Source organism: Scophthalmus maximus, chromosome 1 (genome assembly GCF_022379125.1).
Source record: "Scophthalmus maximus strain ysfricsl-2021 chromosome 1, ASM2237912v1, whole genome shotgun sequence".
NCBI lineage: Eukaryota > Metazoa > Chordata > Actinopteri > Pleuronectiformes > Scophthalmidae > Scophthalmus > Scophthalmus maximus.
The window spans coordinates 7,628,369-7,646,797 of NC_061515.1; the positions used below are offsets into that span (position 1 = coordinate 7,628,369).

Genomic DNA, 18,429 nt, shown 5'->3' on the forward strand with positions numbered 1-18,429 from the left:
GAAGATACAACTCAAAATGTCAAGTTTTTCCATATCTCGCAATGGTGAGGATCTGGATCTCTTTAATTTTTTTTTATATTTAATAAAAAATCCCATTCAAATCCATCTGTAACTTTTTTGAGATATCCTTCAAATAAACAAACAGACATGACCAATCACATTGACTTCCTTGGCAGCGGTGAGAGTGAAAAAAGAGTTTACATGAAACAAATTTCAAAGATTTGTGTCCCCCCAAGTCTTTTGACTGACAGCGCAATGCCAACTCTTTAAGTGGCTGTTTATCTGCAGGATGAAACAATGCAACATTACGTTCCAACTGTCATGCACCCGGGGCTTGCTCTGGCAGGGTTGTGTGAAGAAGAATGTTCTTTCTTTTTTTTTATCATTTTGGCGAAAACACATGTCAAGGGCATTGTATACCCTAATGAAAGAGGTTAATGATAAGGGAATGATGTGACACCTTGTAACCTGCAGCGTGTGTGTGTGTGTGTGTGTGTGTGTGATGTATTTGAGGTGGGGGTGTTCAGTACTATGGAGATAGGTTTGGTAATGCAAGACAAGTTTTTTTTTTTAATTAATTAATGTAACACAGATATACTGTACTGTACCTTCCAACTGTCCATTATCAAATATTGCAGTGTCCCTATAATTGCCATGCCATTTGTTGCAAACATCAAACGCTTTGTATGAAGTTATGCTTTCTCAGAACTCCCCAAGCAATGCATGGCAAAAATAAATATATATATAAGTCCATCTTTATTTTTTATTTTTTTCATTTTAGTTCCCACAACAGTGGGGGATGCCTTTCATCCAAGTGTGAAATAGTTGATTCTTAACAATGCGAGATATGTTCATCAGACTCCTGCAGCCTTTGCATAGATTTGACAAAGCTGCCCCATATCTTCCCCTACGATTTAATTCCTGGCAGTTTACTTTATTATCCACAGGGGTAATGGGATTTAAACAAGAATATGGCATTTCACATTCCAAATGACAGTAATATCGCTCTTCTCTATCGCCTTCAAAAAGTTGTCCTTGTATCAACAGCCGCCTCAGTATCATTCACACTGGACAAATCTCAGCAGCTAACATGCACATCTTTAAAGGGATTATAAAGTCAAACGAAAGTCCCCTATTCTAAGGGAAGGGTAGTGCATGAACATTATTATTGTTGTGCATCTCTGTGAGAAAGGGGAGAGAGAAATCGCTGCCATCTTTATTGCAGTGTTAGGGCCCAGGTAATGCCTCAGAATAATGCATGATAAGGCAAACATAGGCACTCCTTTCAAAATATTCAAATGTGATCGGCGGAGTGGAAAATAAAGGAACGTGGATGGGCGGAATGACTTCCCGCTTCTCCGTACTCCTTAACAATATTCATATCACCACTCATTTTCTCTTTTACTTTGTTTTTCAAAGTGACCCCTGACACAAGAGGAACACACATTCTGATGTTTTAAGGGAAATGTCGCTAATGGATGCGATACGAGTATATCAATTGAAATTTCACAATAATAGTTTTGTTTTTTCACAACCAACTTTATGGAACTTGTTTTGTTACATTTTGTCTGTTTGCTTAGATCAAGCGGCAACCCACCATGGCGTCACCCATTGGTTTTTGAACTATACCGTTTTGAAGCGCTGAGTTCAGCAATTTGACCAGTGCCATCTTTCTTTTTTTGCCACAAGACTCAGTAGCGGGGGGTGGGTTGCTCTAAATGAGACCGTAATTTACAAAGTGAACATCATGCGAAGAGATTGAGACCATGAACTCCTCAGGAAAATGTTTTCTGACGCTATAAATCAAGTAAGGACCAGAGTCGTCATTTTTTCATCTATAGAAACTGACTTAATTTTGCAACCAGTGGAGTCGCCTTCTGCAGGTGATTCCAGATAAAACAGGCTTCAAGCACTTCAGGCGCATTGGGTTCATTTCCCCCGACCCGCTGATTTTTATATACAGTCTATGGTTTAGACAGAAAGTTCTGTAATCATTGTAATATAAGTGTAATTTGTGGGAAACTGTTTGCTGGATAATTTGTGCAGTCTGTGTTTATTCACCCCAAACAAAGTACTGTATACAGCGTAAAATCCTACCTATCAATACATTAATTCAATATACAGAGACTGTGTGTGACTGTGTGGCTCAGAAGTCACGAGGGACTCCAGTTCTCCCTGTCATTTCATTTTGCTCCAGTTATTTCATTCTCCTCCTGTCTATTCCCCTTTTCCTCTTCTTTTCCTCTGATGTTACCATAGATTCACGAAGCCTCGGGTTAAAGACACACTATTTTTCACTCACACAGTGGCAAACATGTGTACGCACTTTTGTCCTCTCATTGACTTCATAGGCAATTGTGTCTAAAATGTAAAAATTTGTACCTTCCGCTATGAAGAACAAATGTGTTGTCCTTTACTGGTGTCCTATCTTCTTCTCTCTTCCTGGATAAAGAAATAAATGTACATTAATTAATCCATAATCCATTTATTATTTTTCTTATAATTACTATCAGCAAAGCCCTTATTGAAGGACTTTCCTCAGTTGTATCTTTGAAGCTGCACTCGCGTGCCTATCCTGCGTCCATCATTTTGTGATTAAGGACACCTAAACCCCAATCATGGCCCCAAATTTAGCAAATTAGCAAATCCCCAAAAGGTTTCATATGTTGTCTCAGAAGCTCAGGCACGGAAAGCAGCTGGAGGTCATGGGTGGACTGGTGCCCAACACATCAAATAGAGGGAACACCAGGCCAGTGAAGATTTGCTTGCATTGCTTAAAATTTGGGTGCAGCAGCTCAGGAAAAGTTCCAGAAAATGTCCGGAGCAACATTTTCTGACATTTGCATTCTCACATACAGACCGTCTGGAAACTTTTCGGGAAAATGTCTGGACTCATGTGCACGTCTGAAAGCAGCTTCAGACTTAAAAAAAAAGGAGCAGTTTTCTGAATTGTAAGAAAGTGCTCAACTGAAAGAACACAATTAATTATGAAGCTCAAAGTTGTTGACGTGGGCCAAATCTTGAGCATTTTTCGAGAACAGTGAGGAACAACAGAACAAAGGAGAAAGCGAGAATCAGACTGCTGGGAGAGAGCAGCCCACTCAGCGAGTAAGATCTTATGCAGCGATTAAAGCCGGGGAACACCGCAGATGTGCCTGGTTGAAAAACCATGTCATGCCCATAGCTGCCACACTTACTCCTGCATTACCTGCCTGCTCTTCATGCAGAACTGCAAGAAATGAGAGGCACAAAAAGCAACTGCATGTTAAATAGGTATTAAAATTGTATAGTTTTAATACCTCCAGGTAGACGAAAATATTTAAATGCATCCATTCCCCCTTGTTCGGGTTTTGAGTGATTGAAGGAACTTGTGATTGGGTTTCCACATTGTGCTCCCATCTGCACATGCCAGCCCTTATCTGCCTTGATATTAACATGGCTCTTTCATTAGAAACCCAGCCCATTTTCTGGTTTATGGGTAAAATAAGATGCAGAATGAGACAATAAAGTGCATTTGTGTTTCAGTGGATGCATTATGAATAAATAATTGTAAGTGCCTGCCTGGGCCGTGTCGTCCTCAGGAAGATAATCACTGCCTATAACACATTCTCTGGCCCCTTAACGCAGCTACGCTCGATGTACTAGTTCTATTATGTAGGTGAATATTGAAAGAGGATCATGACTTTATAATATCCGGGTGCATAAGGCACAGGAGTAAATGGAAAGATGATGGAGAGGGATGAAAACAGGTCATTTCTGGTCATTCTGTTATTTCTAGACAAAGAGGAGGAAAAAGAAAGGGAAGGAGAGGGCAGAGAAAAGGAGCCATGTTTTTTTTAAATGAACAGACGGGACGGTACTCGAGTTATAACCATGTCTTAACAGTTGTGCCTACAACTTTATATTGCTTTCAACGCTTTATTTTTAAGGCTGTATTTGGAGGTACTTACTTTTTTGAACATCTTACAGCTTACATTTTTTTGAAGTAAGAATCAACCAAATAGGTTACTTGTCATTACTGCCATCAGATGAAACCCATAGTGGCTTACCAGGGGCATGAGTACCAGATCTTTGACGTCTTGGGAAATAACAGTATGAGGTTAATGTTGTGAATTGTCACCGTTTGGTTGTTTGAATTAAAACGGGTACATCCTTAAGGTGAGAGATGAAATTCGTCATGAATACAATACTAAACAAGCAGTTAAGGTCCTGGTGTGGTCATGGATAAAAGAAACAACAAAAGCTATCACACTATTCACACTGGAAACAAACAGGGGTCTCCTCGAATCCGTCTTCAGCCACGAACTCACTCCCATGTTGTAACCATCAAAAACAGCAATACATAATGCCCCCGACTTATTCAGCAGTCTGTATATTAATATTGAACAAAATGCGTCTTACAAATTTCAGATGGGCGAAAATGTATTCAATAACTGGTGACTGCACACGGCTGCAGCTGGGTTAGTGGTCACAGGTGTCGGATGGGGACGGGGGGGGTGTGTTGGTCGAAGGAGTCAGTGGTCTGGTCCGGGGTCTGTCATGACAGAGAAAGCAGCCACCTGGCCTTTCAGTGTGTGTGTGTGTGTGTGTGTGTGTGTGAGTGTGTGTGTGATCTGTGTCACTCTATGTATGACACGATGCTTCTGCTGTTGGTGACAAATGCTGGTGACACAGTGACACACACACACACACACACACACACACACACACACACACACACACACACACACACACACACACACACACACACACACACACACACACACACACACACACACACACACACACACACACACACACACACACACACACACACACACACACACACGACTCACAAGTCGCATTCTGGCCAGCCAGCCTGTTTGCATGTATCCTCCTATAAATACGAGCATGGGAAGGAAAACTACATTGGAATCAGACATAAAAAAAAAAGAAATGTCTAAATATTTTTATAAAAATACATGTTTGTATTCTATTTCATTTTTTAAATACTTGGTAAAAGACTTCTTCCTACATCTGAGGTTGTACACGATTGGCCAGCCTCTGCTGTTTTATTTTAAATTTAGGTCAACACTTGAAAGTGTCTTAGAATTAAGGTCACTAAATTATTTTATTAAGGTTTGTAGTAAACAACCCTTTGTCAGTTTATGCTTCTTAGCAAAACATTGATGTTGCAGTATTACAGAAGAGCATCGACTGTTTCACTGAAGTAAATTACCTTTTGTTGGCCGCATCTATTACCTCCAACCTGTCACAAATGTACATGGAACTTACTGAAAGACATGAGAGCTGATTAAACTCTTGAGCAAGTGATGAGTAAAGAAACAAAGATGGTGCAATACAGACCAACACAAGAATGAGTATCTGTTTCAGCACTTTTTTAAATCGGTTTGAAAGTAGCCAGAAGTCCAACTATTTCATGTTTTTGTTTTCAACCGAATCCACGTTGGTAAAATAACCAACACCATCGTTGCATAAGTTATCATTCACTACATGTTAATAGTGTAAAAAGGAGATTATCCCTTGCACTCAGCATTTAAATCTCAGGGTGGACCACAGAGGAGCAGGTGCAAACGGGCGACGTTACAAGACATCTGATTGTTTCCCACCCGTATCTTGGACTGTGTAAGTTCCACCGAGTCCAGGAACACAACCAGCGAAACATGGGGCCAACACCGGGATTTACAAGACACGTTGGGTTCACATATTTGGAGCTCGGGAGCCTGCGCGCAGTACTTCAGTGTTTCACTCCCCGGCCAGTTGCTCAGGGAACACCTGCAGATAAGCTAGTTAACTAAGTGCAGCGAAGATGCTCCCGTTGTGGCGATCAATTATGGATGTGCTGAGAGAACTTTGACATGTTAAACCTCTTAGAGAGGCCGGAGAGGAGGAAGAGCAAGAGAGATCGGAGTGAGAGGAGGACTGAGAGCGAGGGAGAGCCGGGCAGACTCATCCCAGACGTGACATTGTTGAAAACTTGCGTTGGGTTTCATCCCCATTTGCTACACACCTATATGCTCGGGATAATGGACACGCCATCATTTCAAATGCTGAGGCGATATGATTTGCATAATGTGTTTGGATTTCCACCTTTGCAGTGGGTTTAATGCGGTTTGTAGCATACAATCATACTGTGTTCTCTGCCGTAATTTTGGTAACGCTTTAGATTGTGGCTGGTGAACTGTAATCAAATCAAGGCATTTTTAATAATGAGGCACCATTCAGACATAAGGGAATTCAACTCAGCTGGAATTTCCAATAAGTCCTTGTCAAAGAAAATTGTCATTCGGTGAATCGATGAAAAGTTTGGCATTGTTCAGTCTTCATGTTTCTTATTTCTCTGTTTCTCCTGTTTCTGAGTATATGGTATATGGCTACTCATGACATGGCAGAACACAAAAGCATGTCTGGGTTTTATGTTAACATCTGTTTTGATCATAATATAGATCCAATATCATGTTGTTGTTGTTGTTTTTCTTTAATTTAAAACATGAAAGTTAGTATCCTATCTATATCTGTCTATTTGTCTTCCCAGGCTTAGCTTCATGGTTTGTTCTGCAACAGGGAAAATGATGCACAGCAAACCAGTACACGTTCACTTCCTATTGAAAAAAATGTTTACTCTGATTTCTGAAAGAACAGATACAAATGAAGTTAATGATACACTGGCAATATAAGTATTAGAAGGTACTCAGCAATTATTGAACAAAACATGCACTTAAAGTGTAATTTATTTCTTCACTGCCCCTCGAGCACAAAGTTGTTCCGCCCTTACTCTCTGACCTCTCGTCTCTTTCCTCTGGTCTTAATGGTCTGTTCCAGTACACAGTGGGTACGCTGAGGCACTGCACTGGGTAACAAATAAACCACGGGCTGACCAAGCTAAACCCGATACACGGCACGTTACTTGTAAAAGGAGGTCATTTTAAAAGCCACCTCAGCTTGTAAAGGTTTACTAGTTTGCACAAACCACCAAATAACAGAATTTATTGCCTACCTGGAAACATCTTCAGCAACAGCAACAATAGTCACTATTTTTTTTACGGAATGCCTGCAGGAGCGCGGTCTACAACCCAACTCATGCAAAAACCATTAGGGCTTTAGGGCCAGAAGAGGAGAGATGGGAGAAAAAAATCATTGCGTTGCTCAAGAGACGAAATAAGAAATACATTGAGAAGATCGTTGGAGATCAATATTCCATTTGGACTCCAAGACTAGACTAGACACTGGATAGGCTAATGTTTTTTTTCCCTTTCCTTCTGGATTAGCATTGTGTGTGTGCGTGCGTGTGCACAGAATGCTTGGACGTCAATTCTGTGACTGCAGAAAGAGAAACACGGCGGCTATTGAAAAGCCTGGGAGCTGCTCAAGGCTTCATGTCACCGAGCGCGTCCGCCTGTGCAGCTGTCTTCACCTATTGAGGTCAGCTTTGGTTTCTACGTTGTTGGTTTAAAAAAAAAATACAAAACAGCACACGAGACGGTGGACTGTTAGTCGGAGGGCTGGCAAAGTATCCTCGTACGGGCTGCACCGCATAGAATTGAACGAACACTACGCAAAGTTGGAACACAAACAGTAATTAGTAGATCCTCACAGTGTGATCAAATGTCTTATTTTTGGTAATGGCGGCAGAAAAGAGGACTGCAAACGATGACAGGATGAGAAATGAGGGGATGCGGAGAGATACAAAACAGGGACAACATGTCGACGAAGTCGATGAACTGAGTTCTTCTGTCACCTGGTGCCACCCCTACATCGGGGAGTTCTAAGCATGGCAGGGATCAACATCCGAACTATCTCTGAGCCATGCTTTCGATTCGGGGCCAAGTTTCCAGCGTTTCCTGACGCAGGAGAGTGCCAGCACTGTCCCAAAACCCGGGATTACCTCAAAAAACACCTCAGGTGTTCGGTGGGCGTCTCCAGCAGCAACACTTGTGTCCCATAATGGCCATCGATGATAAATTTGTGTTGATTCGCCAAAGCAGCTCGCGAGCACAGTTGTGCTTGCACCCTCAACACCGTTAGAGTGTCGAGCTCGCTGCGTCATCGTTGACCTTTGTTTCGGTTGCTTCGCTTTAAAGTCATTTGAGGGAATTTTGGGGGGGATCAGAGACACCTTACCATTGCTGTATTAAGACTCCTCCATTTACCCTCCCTCTCTCTTTGGCTGTGTCTTTCACACACACACACACACACACACACACACCCACACAGAGGCACTCACACACTCCCCTTCCTCGGGGCTCATTAATCAACCGCAGATTATCAGGAAAGTGACACCTTCGTGATTACAATGTTTCCGGGGGAACTTTTTTTTTTTTTTAATATGACTTTAGCTGGAGAGGAGATGCAAATTAGCAGACTCACTTCATAGTGCAACACCGGTTATTATTCAGAATGCAGCAGTGTGAGGACGCTGTCATGAGGGGAGGAAAAAATACACTCGAAATATAAGAGTGTTATAGACTTTGTGGTAAACGTGGTGACTCCAAAGTAAAAGATTGTGGGACAGCGGCAATAAGTAGCCCATGATACTTGTAATGAGTAGATGTTTATTGTTCATTGGAACGATGGATGATCCCTCACTACATCACTCCTGACCATTGCCATCAAGAGTTACTCATAATAGAAAATGAGCATGTGTCATTTCATGCAAACAAGTAGGAAAATAACAACAACGGCTGTTTGACCTGAACTGGAATATTGCATCTTATTCCTCACTCGCTGCACTTTTTGGACGCATGAGCATCTCTGCTTCCCCACATCTGTCCAAGAAATGGAAGAAAAAAAGAAGCCTCTCTTTTAATCTTTAAACGCTAAACAAGCATGAACTCCCGCTGTCGCCTTCATTTTCCCTCTAAGAGCATATACTAGTGCGCCTAAATATTTCATCACAGGCGCCCGATAACACAGAGTAACGCAGTGGATAATGAAAAGGTACGCAGGGACGAGGGAGGAGGGGGGGGTGGGGGGGGCATATGGTTTAGCCAATGTGTCTATCAGGTTTTTTTGTTTTTTCCCCACTGTCTCATCCCACACGAGGTCCCGGGGTGATGAACCAAGTTGGCTGAGTTTATCTCTAAGGATGAATACATGCCGTGTGCGCGCGCATATGTGCGTCAGGTGCCCCCCCCACCCAAAAAAAAAAAGTCAACGTGTCAACACTCTTTCCTTCGACCACTGGGTGAGATGTGGTGTGTAAGATAAATTGGGTCCCGCCCTGCCTTTTAATGCGCCGCGTGTCCCATTAACCCCAATCAATGTAAAAAAAAAATAAAAAGGAAAAAAAAAGTCCAAATTAATAAGACAAAATGGAACTCCTGTGTGTGTGTGTGTGTGTGTGTGTGTGTGTGAGAGGGGGGGGGGTGTGAGGTGTGAGTGAGTGTATGGTTGAGCGCTTCAGACGGGTTGTTAATGCTAAGGTGGCATTAGAGTTAATGCAAATTAAAAAGCGCTGGCTGATCCCCTTGGACCCCCCCCCCCCCCCCCTTCACACACACACACACACACACGCGCACAAACACCCCTTCACAGCGTTAATGCAGCCATTTGCATGGAGGTACTAACCCCCTATAATTCAATTTGTCCCAATGAATGAGAGATCAGACATTTTATGGAGCCAGCCCTCCTCACCACGCCCACGCCCCCCCCCAAAAAAAAGAGGGGAGTGGGGATAAAGAAAGCAGCGAACGCACAAGTTACTTAACCAAGTTGCACCATGCACATCCACCTTTATGGCTCTTTATTACTTCTTTCATCTGTAAATGAAAGCGAGCAATTATTGCGAGGTGCCCGTATCATATTATTATGTTGGCCCCGGTCCCCTAGATAGTCATCAATCACTCTCAATCGACCTGTCACCGGCAGGCAGAGATCCAGCTGGAGAGGAGAGGAGGAGGAGGAGGAGGAGGAGGAGAAGGAGGAGGAGTACATCATCATTAATTTGAGGAGTGACCCCCGGGGCTATCCGCATGTCTCAACCCGGGATTCTCCAAGCGAGGAGGCGGCGCGCACCGGTGCCAGAGCTGTGGCGAGCCCCCAGTTTTTGGGGGCTTTTGGCTGCATGACTGGTGTTTTGGTCACTGACCAAAGCGCTTGAGGAAGACAGGAAGGGAGGGGTGGAGTCCAAGTTTAGACGGATAGATAGATACGATAGATAGATAGATAGATAGATAGATAGATAAGATACAGTAGATGAGATAGATATTGAATGAAAATCAAAATGCTTCCCTATGGCACATATGACTCGTGTGTTAAGAGGTGCAGAGTTCATTCAGACCACATCCCATATCAAAGACGTTTGGGGAGGTATTGAGGCCAATTCACAACACTCCAGGGACACATTGCTCCAGGTGGAGCTGAAGCACGTGACACCAAAAATGATGCTCTGTTCTGGGGTTATTATGAATCTTAAATAAAAACTACACACCTCTTTTTTTTTTCTTCTTTTTTTTCCCCTAAGTGCATTTATTGTCTCTCCAGTCAGCGGTTTGTCTCTCAGCTCAAGTATGAAAATATTCTTTACCAATCAATTCAAAACCAATTAGTTCCCCGGGTGATTAGCATTAGTGCTGAGGAACGATAGGAATGTGCTTAATTAGGCTTAATGCGCTCCAACTGATACACACACGTTTGCATATTCCAAGACAGTGATTGGCCCTAACCGATCGATTGGGTCTGCGAATTAAACTCCGGGACATCTTTGATTTGCCTATTTTTTTTATTATTATTATTTTTGATTAAACAGATCTCCTTCCCCTCGTATAACCCCTGAAATTGTGCACTCGTTGAATTGTTCCTTTTTCTTTTCTCTTTTTTTTTTGTTTTTGTCGCCATCCTGAAAACGATAACGCATATTAAAGTTACAGTCTGGTCATTTTTTGAGAGTGTGGGGGAAACTTCTGACGTCAGAGTCAACGCCGCTTAAAACAACCTGCCTCCGCCGCTGACGTCCTTTATACTACTTTTTTTTTTATAGGGCAAAAATGTGTATCTGACAGCCAAGGTGATTATTCTCGGCAAAGTGGAGGCTCGCGTCGCCTTAATTCATTTGCAATAGTTTTTTTTGTGAAATAGTTCTTTTATATATATATATAGAAGAAGAAGAAGAAGAACAAGGGGAAGCAGCAGATTTTCTCCCCTTTACTTATTTATTTTTCTGTGTCGTGCTGAAAAGGCGTTGGAGTGAGTGGGGGGGCATTTTACACAAATTAAACATGCTACTCTGCTTCGCCCTATAAGCATCCTAGGAGCCTGTGCTCACCGATCAATCGGCGGTACAGTCAAACGGAGCCGCAGCCTGCGCGCCAGAGTGGAGACCTTCAGTCTCGCTTCGTTTCTGGATATTGGGGGACCTCTCTACCATGTCATATCCACAATTTGGATATCCCTACTCGTCTGCTCCACAAGTAAGTCCAACGCAGCCGAACCCTCTGTCGGCTCAATGGGTTTGTTTTGATATCGCAGCGATTGATTTGTCTCATCGATTTGAGCTCGGTGCCGCTTTTTTTTACCCGCTTTTGGCCAAAGAGCCAGGGAGGCTTCCACTGCGCTCCTGCGTACCGGAGAGGCATCGCGTTACAGCCAAGAGATACCTGTGCTCCTGCAGCGATAGATTAAAAAGAGAAAAGGAAAAAAAAAAAAGGTAAGAAGAGGGGAAACCAGAGAGCCAGTGGAACCCCCCCCCCGACTTCCCGTTCACTGATTTTTTTGCAAGATAATAGCCGCTCTCTAATGTCAGCCATATGTTTGTTTGCGCTGGGAGACGCACATGGCAACTTGTTCTGGACACGCCGCGCGCGTCTATGCGTGTATGTGTATGTGTATGTGTGTATGTGTGTGTGTGTGTGTGTGTATATACTTTTTTTTTAGCCATCAGCTGCTGTTTTGTTTTGGCTTTGAGCCACAGAAAAATCATTTGGGCTTTACTTTGGGTTTCTACAGGGCGATGCTGGGGGAGCATGTTGCACGCGTTACGCCTGTAAGACGGCTCGCTTTGGACACTCGTTTACGCACACACATTATCACGAGAACATGACGCGTCATCCGTGTTAGTTATATCAGTTATGTCCGTGTTATGAGTCATTTCGTGTTTCATTTTAGTTCCTGAGGACTGACAGTGGAGGGGGGAGGCTGTGATTGGGCGACGAGTTAACTTTAGGTTATTTGCAAAGAAGCAAGATCATCTTCTTGTCCAAAACTCAGTCAAATGTATGGGTTAAAGGTTAAAGATGTGAGCTCATTTCATGGCGATGATGGTTTTCCTTTAAATAATAACAATAATAATAAAAAAAGAAGTTATGAACTATAACTTCCAGACCGAAGTGCCCGCAAGGCTCGAGCTTAACATTCCATTTTGTTATCACGGCGCAACGTCAAGTGAAGGTCCCCCTCAGATAACCCTCTCCCCGGTCTTCACCTGCAGTTTCTGATGACAAGCAACTCTCTGACCGCCTGCTGCGAGTCCACCGGCAGATCCATAACCGACGCCGGGGTCGCGGCGTCCGGGCAGACACCCGTCTACTGCCCCGTGTACGAGAGCCGGCTGCTGGCCACGGCGAGGCACGAGCTCAGCTCGGCCGCCGCGCTCGGCGTGTACGGGAGCCCCTACGCCGGCGGCCAGAGCTATGGGAATTACGTGACGTACGGCACGGACGCCTCGGCGTTCTACTCGCTGGTAAGCCCCCTTCATCTGATCCGCTCTCGGCATTGATTAATGGATGCGCGGGGTGCTGAGGGCTGGAGCCGGGCGCACACCTCTCCTCATTCTCCCCCCCCCCCCCCCCCTCTCCTCGTGCACTTCATACAGAGCAAAGAAAAAAAAAATAATACCAGCACGTTATGAATATGATTTATTCCCACATCAGCTTTTCAAGTCAACTTCAGTAGATGACAAATACGCGTCAGCACATAGCAGGACATAGGCTCACTTGTTCCGGGTGTACAGGTTATTTGTCTTAAGACAAATAGTTTTTAAAAAAAATTATTATTATGAAATATGTCAGAAACGAAAACTAATAAATTATAAAGTCGAATTGAAAACAAGCAGGGTTTCACACGTCAACAGACTTTGAAGTCCCCAAAGCTTATTCAAATGAATTATCAAATGTAACAGACTCCAACAGGATTGCTGAAGTCCAACTAAGTTGTTTGCTTCATCGGTGACACTGAGAATGTGAGGATATTGGCAAGGAGAAACAATATTTTGTGCTTAATTTGCTCTACAATAATTACACCAGTTTATACTTTATGACATAAAACCATCTTGACAAATCTGCTTGACCAGAGCTCTGCGCTTAACAAGCTCGTGCCCTTATGGTTCCTATTGTTTTTTATTCAAGTTTAATATTTGAAAACGTATATTTTTTTCTGTCACTTAAGTTCCCACCATGGGCTAATGAATCTGTGAATCTGAAAGTATCACTGTGGTATAGTTAGTCTGGTTTCTCCATTTTTCTTTCAGCATGAGCTTTTTTCTCTAAAACTCTGATATCATGCGACATAAGCAATTCAAAGTCACGGCCATGTAGGTGAGCCACTAAATGGGCCAAAAACTCACTCCATGTCTGTGCCACTCTTCTAAACACTTCTTCTTCTTCATCATCTTCTGATTGCAGGGCACATTCGATGCCAAAGACGCCACCGCTTCTGCGCATGCGGGAATAACCCAGGCGACGACCTACTACCCTTATGATCCTACCCTGGGACAGTATCAGTATGACAGGTATGTGGTTTCCACAGACGACGCGACTCCTGTTGATTTTTCTAATGCAAAAAGTTCGCTTAGCGACGAAAACATGATGAACTTTTGAGTGAGCTGCACATAAACGTTATTACAATGTGGTACAGGATGAAAAAAACTGGTGTTAGGGACATCTTTAATTTGAGTTTTACACTATTCCATTACGGTAAATCAATCATCGCTGAGAGGTCCAGCGCCGGTTCCCATTATGTCTAGCGACACACACGGGACGTTCAACTCCATCTCACGTTTCAGTCCTGATGGTGTGAACTGGTTCAGACGACCCATGACCCTTCCAGCAAAACTTAAGGCCTCTTCGGCGCTGAAGAGCATTCCTGCCACACTGAGTCCGAGGTCTTCCCAAGAGACGGTGACATCCAAATGAAGTCTGTGATGCAGTGAAAATGTAGTGGCACGGATGATGTATAACAAAAACTGATTATATTAATTGTGTTTTTAAAGAAGCAACTTTAAAGATGCCAGGACCAACAGAACAGATTGTTGCCTCTAAAGTGTCTTATTGATTAGTCTTATAGCTAAGTGAGAGTTCACATCATCCCCTCAAAAAAGAGCCCTTTTACCAACGCGTCTAAATTCACTAAGTGCAAAGTGTGTCAGCAGGCGTCATGATGAAGTGCACACGCAGCACAGGGCCCACGAACATAATCAGTAACATTCAGATATACACGCGGGCCTACAGCAGTACCACGCCGCCTGCGCCCCGTCTCTTACCTGAGGGCTCATCATTTCACTCAATAAAGCAATTTTACAGTCTATTTTATCTGCGAGGGGGAACAACAACACGGGGGCATGAGGAAAACGCAAACAGCGCTCCACTCCCCTTCGATTCCCTTAGCAGTGCTTGACCTGCACTAAGCTATACGGAGCAATAAAGGCCTCATAAAAGCCTCCCCGGAGAGGACTTTTACAGCTCACTGCTGACTGAAAATCAACACTGTGCATTTTAAATGCAAGTCCATGGGAAATATTTGTGCGGGAGAGATGGAGAGAGCGTATAGGGAAGGAGTCACGCTGCGCTGGGAATGCTTTTAGTGGATAATACGTCGGAAAAAGGGTTGTGAAAGAATAAAATACGCTTGGCATTTTTACTGGAAAAGGAATAATTTGCGCATGTATGTTGATTGAAAATATACAAGGGTTGGATTGTTGGAGGGGGTTTCATGTTAGCTGTGTGCAACAAAGTCGCCCCTGCCTTCGGCCTTGTTAGTCTGTCACAGTACTGCATGTGCACAGTTTTCCAAGGAATAGACACGGATGTGTTAAAAGAAGTCCGTGATGTCTACTTTGAATTTGTCAGATCATAGCAGCAGATGCTGACTTATGAGTGGAACTCTCAGTCTTCTAAAGCATCATTTCAACAAATCCAAAGAAGCAGACAATTGTGTCCGTCAGGGGAAATAACATTTTTAAGAAAAACACAACAGGGCCACGACAACACAGACAGTTCCATGGAACAAGCATCACGTATCGTGTCTCGTTACCAGTTTGGCCCGTGGTCTTCTCTTCTCAACAGATACGGTTCCATGGACGGGGGGACGAGGAGGAAGAACGCCACGCGCGAGACGACCAGCACGCTGAAGGCCTGGCTGCAGGAGCACCGGAAGAACCCGTACCCCACCAAAGGCGAGAAGATCATGCTGGCCATCATCACCAAGATGACGCTGACGCAGGTGTCCACGTGGTTCGCCAACGCCAGGCGGCGGCTCAAGAAGGAGAACAAGATGACGTGGCCGCCCAGGAACAAGGGCTCCGAGGAGAAGCGATACGACGAGGACGAGGACGGGTCCCAGGAGGAGCAGATCAAAAGTGAAAACAACGAGGATGGTCAGTGACCAAATGCCTTAATTGTTCTGCAGAAATAAAGGGACAAAGGGTGAATGGTTGTGCGTGTGCGTAACTCTGAAGGTTACGTTTAGGCAAAAAGAGTGATGATTGCTCTGGGGTGGATTCACAATATAACACTTAACATACACACGGTTGCTTTTTTAATCGGCTGCTGATTATGGCAACAAGGCTACATTTTTGGCTACATATAAATGATTTGTGTACAGTATGTATGACACTTTTTCTTTCAAAAAACTACATTAGGTCGTCGTATTGATTGGAATCAGTTAGTCACACCTTTTCTTTTTGGAATCCATCTATTCTACACAGCGTGATGAGCAACATGATCACAACCATGTACTCATATGGTCCACAGTATAGTGTTTTTTTAATTTTCTTTATCGACATGGCTCTTTGTAGAACACAATGTTGTTACCGTGATGGGATTTACTTATTTATCGTTCAAATTGTAAACTAGAACAACTAATGCTGAAAGATGACACATTATTAGATTTTTTATAGATTCAATATGTGTTTCCTATCACTTTAATGTTTTTAATTGAAAACAAAAACCACATCAGTTTTTTAATCGTTAATCTGTTTAGTTTATCAAATTACAAAAATAATATTGATGTGTGTGTGGTACTGCAATTGATGTTGATGATACTGATGATAACAAATGACACTGAGGCCTTGCAATTTCTTTGAGAAAGTATTTGTGTTTTTGTGACGTCTTCCACTATTTTGACTCCATATATCCACATGTTACATGAAACTGTTCAGCCACATATATGGTTTGACACTTTCATGCACAGGCCTGACATACGACTTTGGTCAAATAAATACAGATTGCAGTGCCTTGAAGCAGTGGCAGTGCACAGGCCTCAGTCGGATCCACGAAGAGGTCGACTTTTACCAACTTCCTTAACTGATACGAGTTAAAACTTCGGATGAAGGCTTGAATAAGTCGTGCCAATGAATCGGAGGACAGCGTTGTAGAACCGATGTGTGAACAAACGCACACTTGTTTTGATGATGGTGAGCGCGGTGTCCCGGGGGCCTGCATCCGATCTGGTGCCACGGCGTCTCCACGGCCACGGACTCGTCCGCTGCTCCCTCTCTGATTTTGTGTCTGTTTCTACCCCCCCCTGCCAGAGACGAGGAGCCGCGCCGACAAGGACCTGCAGCTGAGCGACCTGGACGACTTCGACGCGCTGGAGTCGGAGAGCTCGGAGTGCGAGCTGAAGCACCGGTACCACATGAACGCGCACATGACGACCACCGCCGACTGCCCCGCGGAGCACCTCGCCAAGGACTCGAGCCTGAAGATCTCCATCCCCATTTCCCTCGGCGGGGAGCAGGACTTGGGCAAGAGTTGCCTCAAGGCGACGAGCCCAGAGGACTTCCAAGCGGACAGCAGGCTGCAGGCCAAGGCGTGTTACACCCACCAGCACCACCAGCACCACCACCAGCAGCACCAGCAGCACCAGCACCAGCAGCAGGGCCACCAGATACTGGACGGCAAGCCCCGCATCTGGTCCCTGGCCCAGACTGCCACGTCCCTGAACCAGACTGAGTATCCGTCCTGCATGCTGAGGTGCCAGCCGCCGCCGCCGCCCTCCTCCTCCTCCTCCTCCCTCGCCCCGTCCCCCGCCGCGGCCTCGCCCGGGGCCGGCCCGGACAACAGGCAGGACTCGCCGGTCACCACGCTGAGGAACTGGGTGGACGGGGTCTTCCACGACCCCTTGTTCAGGCACAGCACTTTGAGCCAGGCCCTGACCAGCACCGCCGTCTCTTGGAGCGCGGACGCCAAGGGCGCAGCGCTGGAGGCGGAGAGGAGCGCGGCGGTCCTGCAGCAGCAGCAGCAGCAGCAGCAGCAGCAGCAGGACTCGTCCAAAGACAGTGGCATGGGTTTCCCCAAAAGCATCAACAAACTCTTCTGCTCCTAACGAAACCAAAATGACCCTTTGGATGCGAAAAAAGAGAACAGACTGGGACCGGCTGAAAAGTCGGATGGAAGAGCCTATGGCGTCTCCATGTTCCCCTCATTATGTTTTATTCGGTTTTTTTTTATTGTTTTTTTTTTTTATAAAGCAATGGTAGCTATAATATGCTGTTACATCGGCGTCACACGAGTGAGCTATGTCCGGATCCGTTTGGTTTCTCTTGATTCATCGCACGCACAAAACCCTATCGAAGTGTATAAAATGAAAAAAAAAAAATTACACCTTGGTTCAGAAAAAAAAAAAAAAATTAAGGCCTGAGGTTTACGTTCTTTTTTTTTTTTTTTTGGAATTATTATTTTTTCTTTACTATGCGCATGCAAATGTAATTGAATATCATTTAGGGTCGCAAGCAGTTGAGTATCACTGTTAAATGAAAAAAAAAAGAATGAAAAAAAAGTCTCACAAAAATGCACAGCTCTCCTGGGAGGAGGACGAGCGCGTTCTGAACTTTGTTCACTGGAAATAAAAAAGAGCAGTCGGTTTCTGACGTGGCGTTCGTGGTGGGAGTTGCTGTCCATGGTGCTGAACTGCAGGCCTCGACACTCACACATATGTATATATATATATATGTATTCTTTCTTTGTATTTCTTTCCATATACAAACTACGTCCCGTCTTCTCGGAAGCGCGAGGGGCCTTTCCGAAATGGAGGTCAGAGCAGGTGTATCAGTCCGTGTTCATTCGAACCCGTTCAAACGCGCTTCAACGTCTCCAACCCCTTTGAATAGAATTATTCCTTTTCCCCTCCGGAAACCACTGGCTCTCATTCAGTGACCTCGAGGAAACGAGGCGGCTTCAACCCTCAAGACGGAGCAGCATCAGTATCTGGGATCTGCCT

General features: G+C 44.3%; 1 protein-coding gene and 1 long non-coding RNA gene across 2 annotated transcripts in view; one reads left to right on the top strand and one right to left on the bottom strand.

The window, feature by feature from the left end:
* The window catches only part of LOC118294095, a 100,174-nt gene that overhangs the window by 34,354 nt on the left and 47,391 nt on the right, over positions 1 to 18,429 (bottom strand). The gene's annotated exons all lie outside the window — the stretch shown is intronic.
* On the top strand, positions 11,052 to 18,385 carry irx4a (iroquois homeobox 4a). Its single transcript, XM_035621626.2, has 5 exons — positions 11,052 to 11,408; positions 12,425 to 12,676; positions 13,617 to 13,723; positions 15,276 to 15,586; positions 16,742 to 18,385. Exons 1-5 carry the CDS (start codon positions 11,364 to 11,366, stop codon positions 17,533 to 17,535), a joined length of 1,509 nt encoding a protein of 502 aa, XP_035477519.2. The 5' UTR covers positions 11,052 to 11,363; the 3' UTR covers positions 17,536 to 18,385.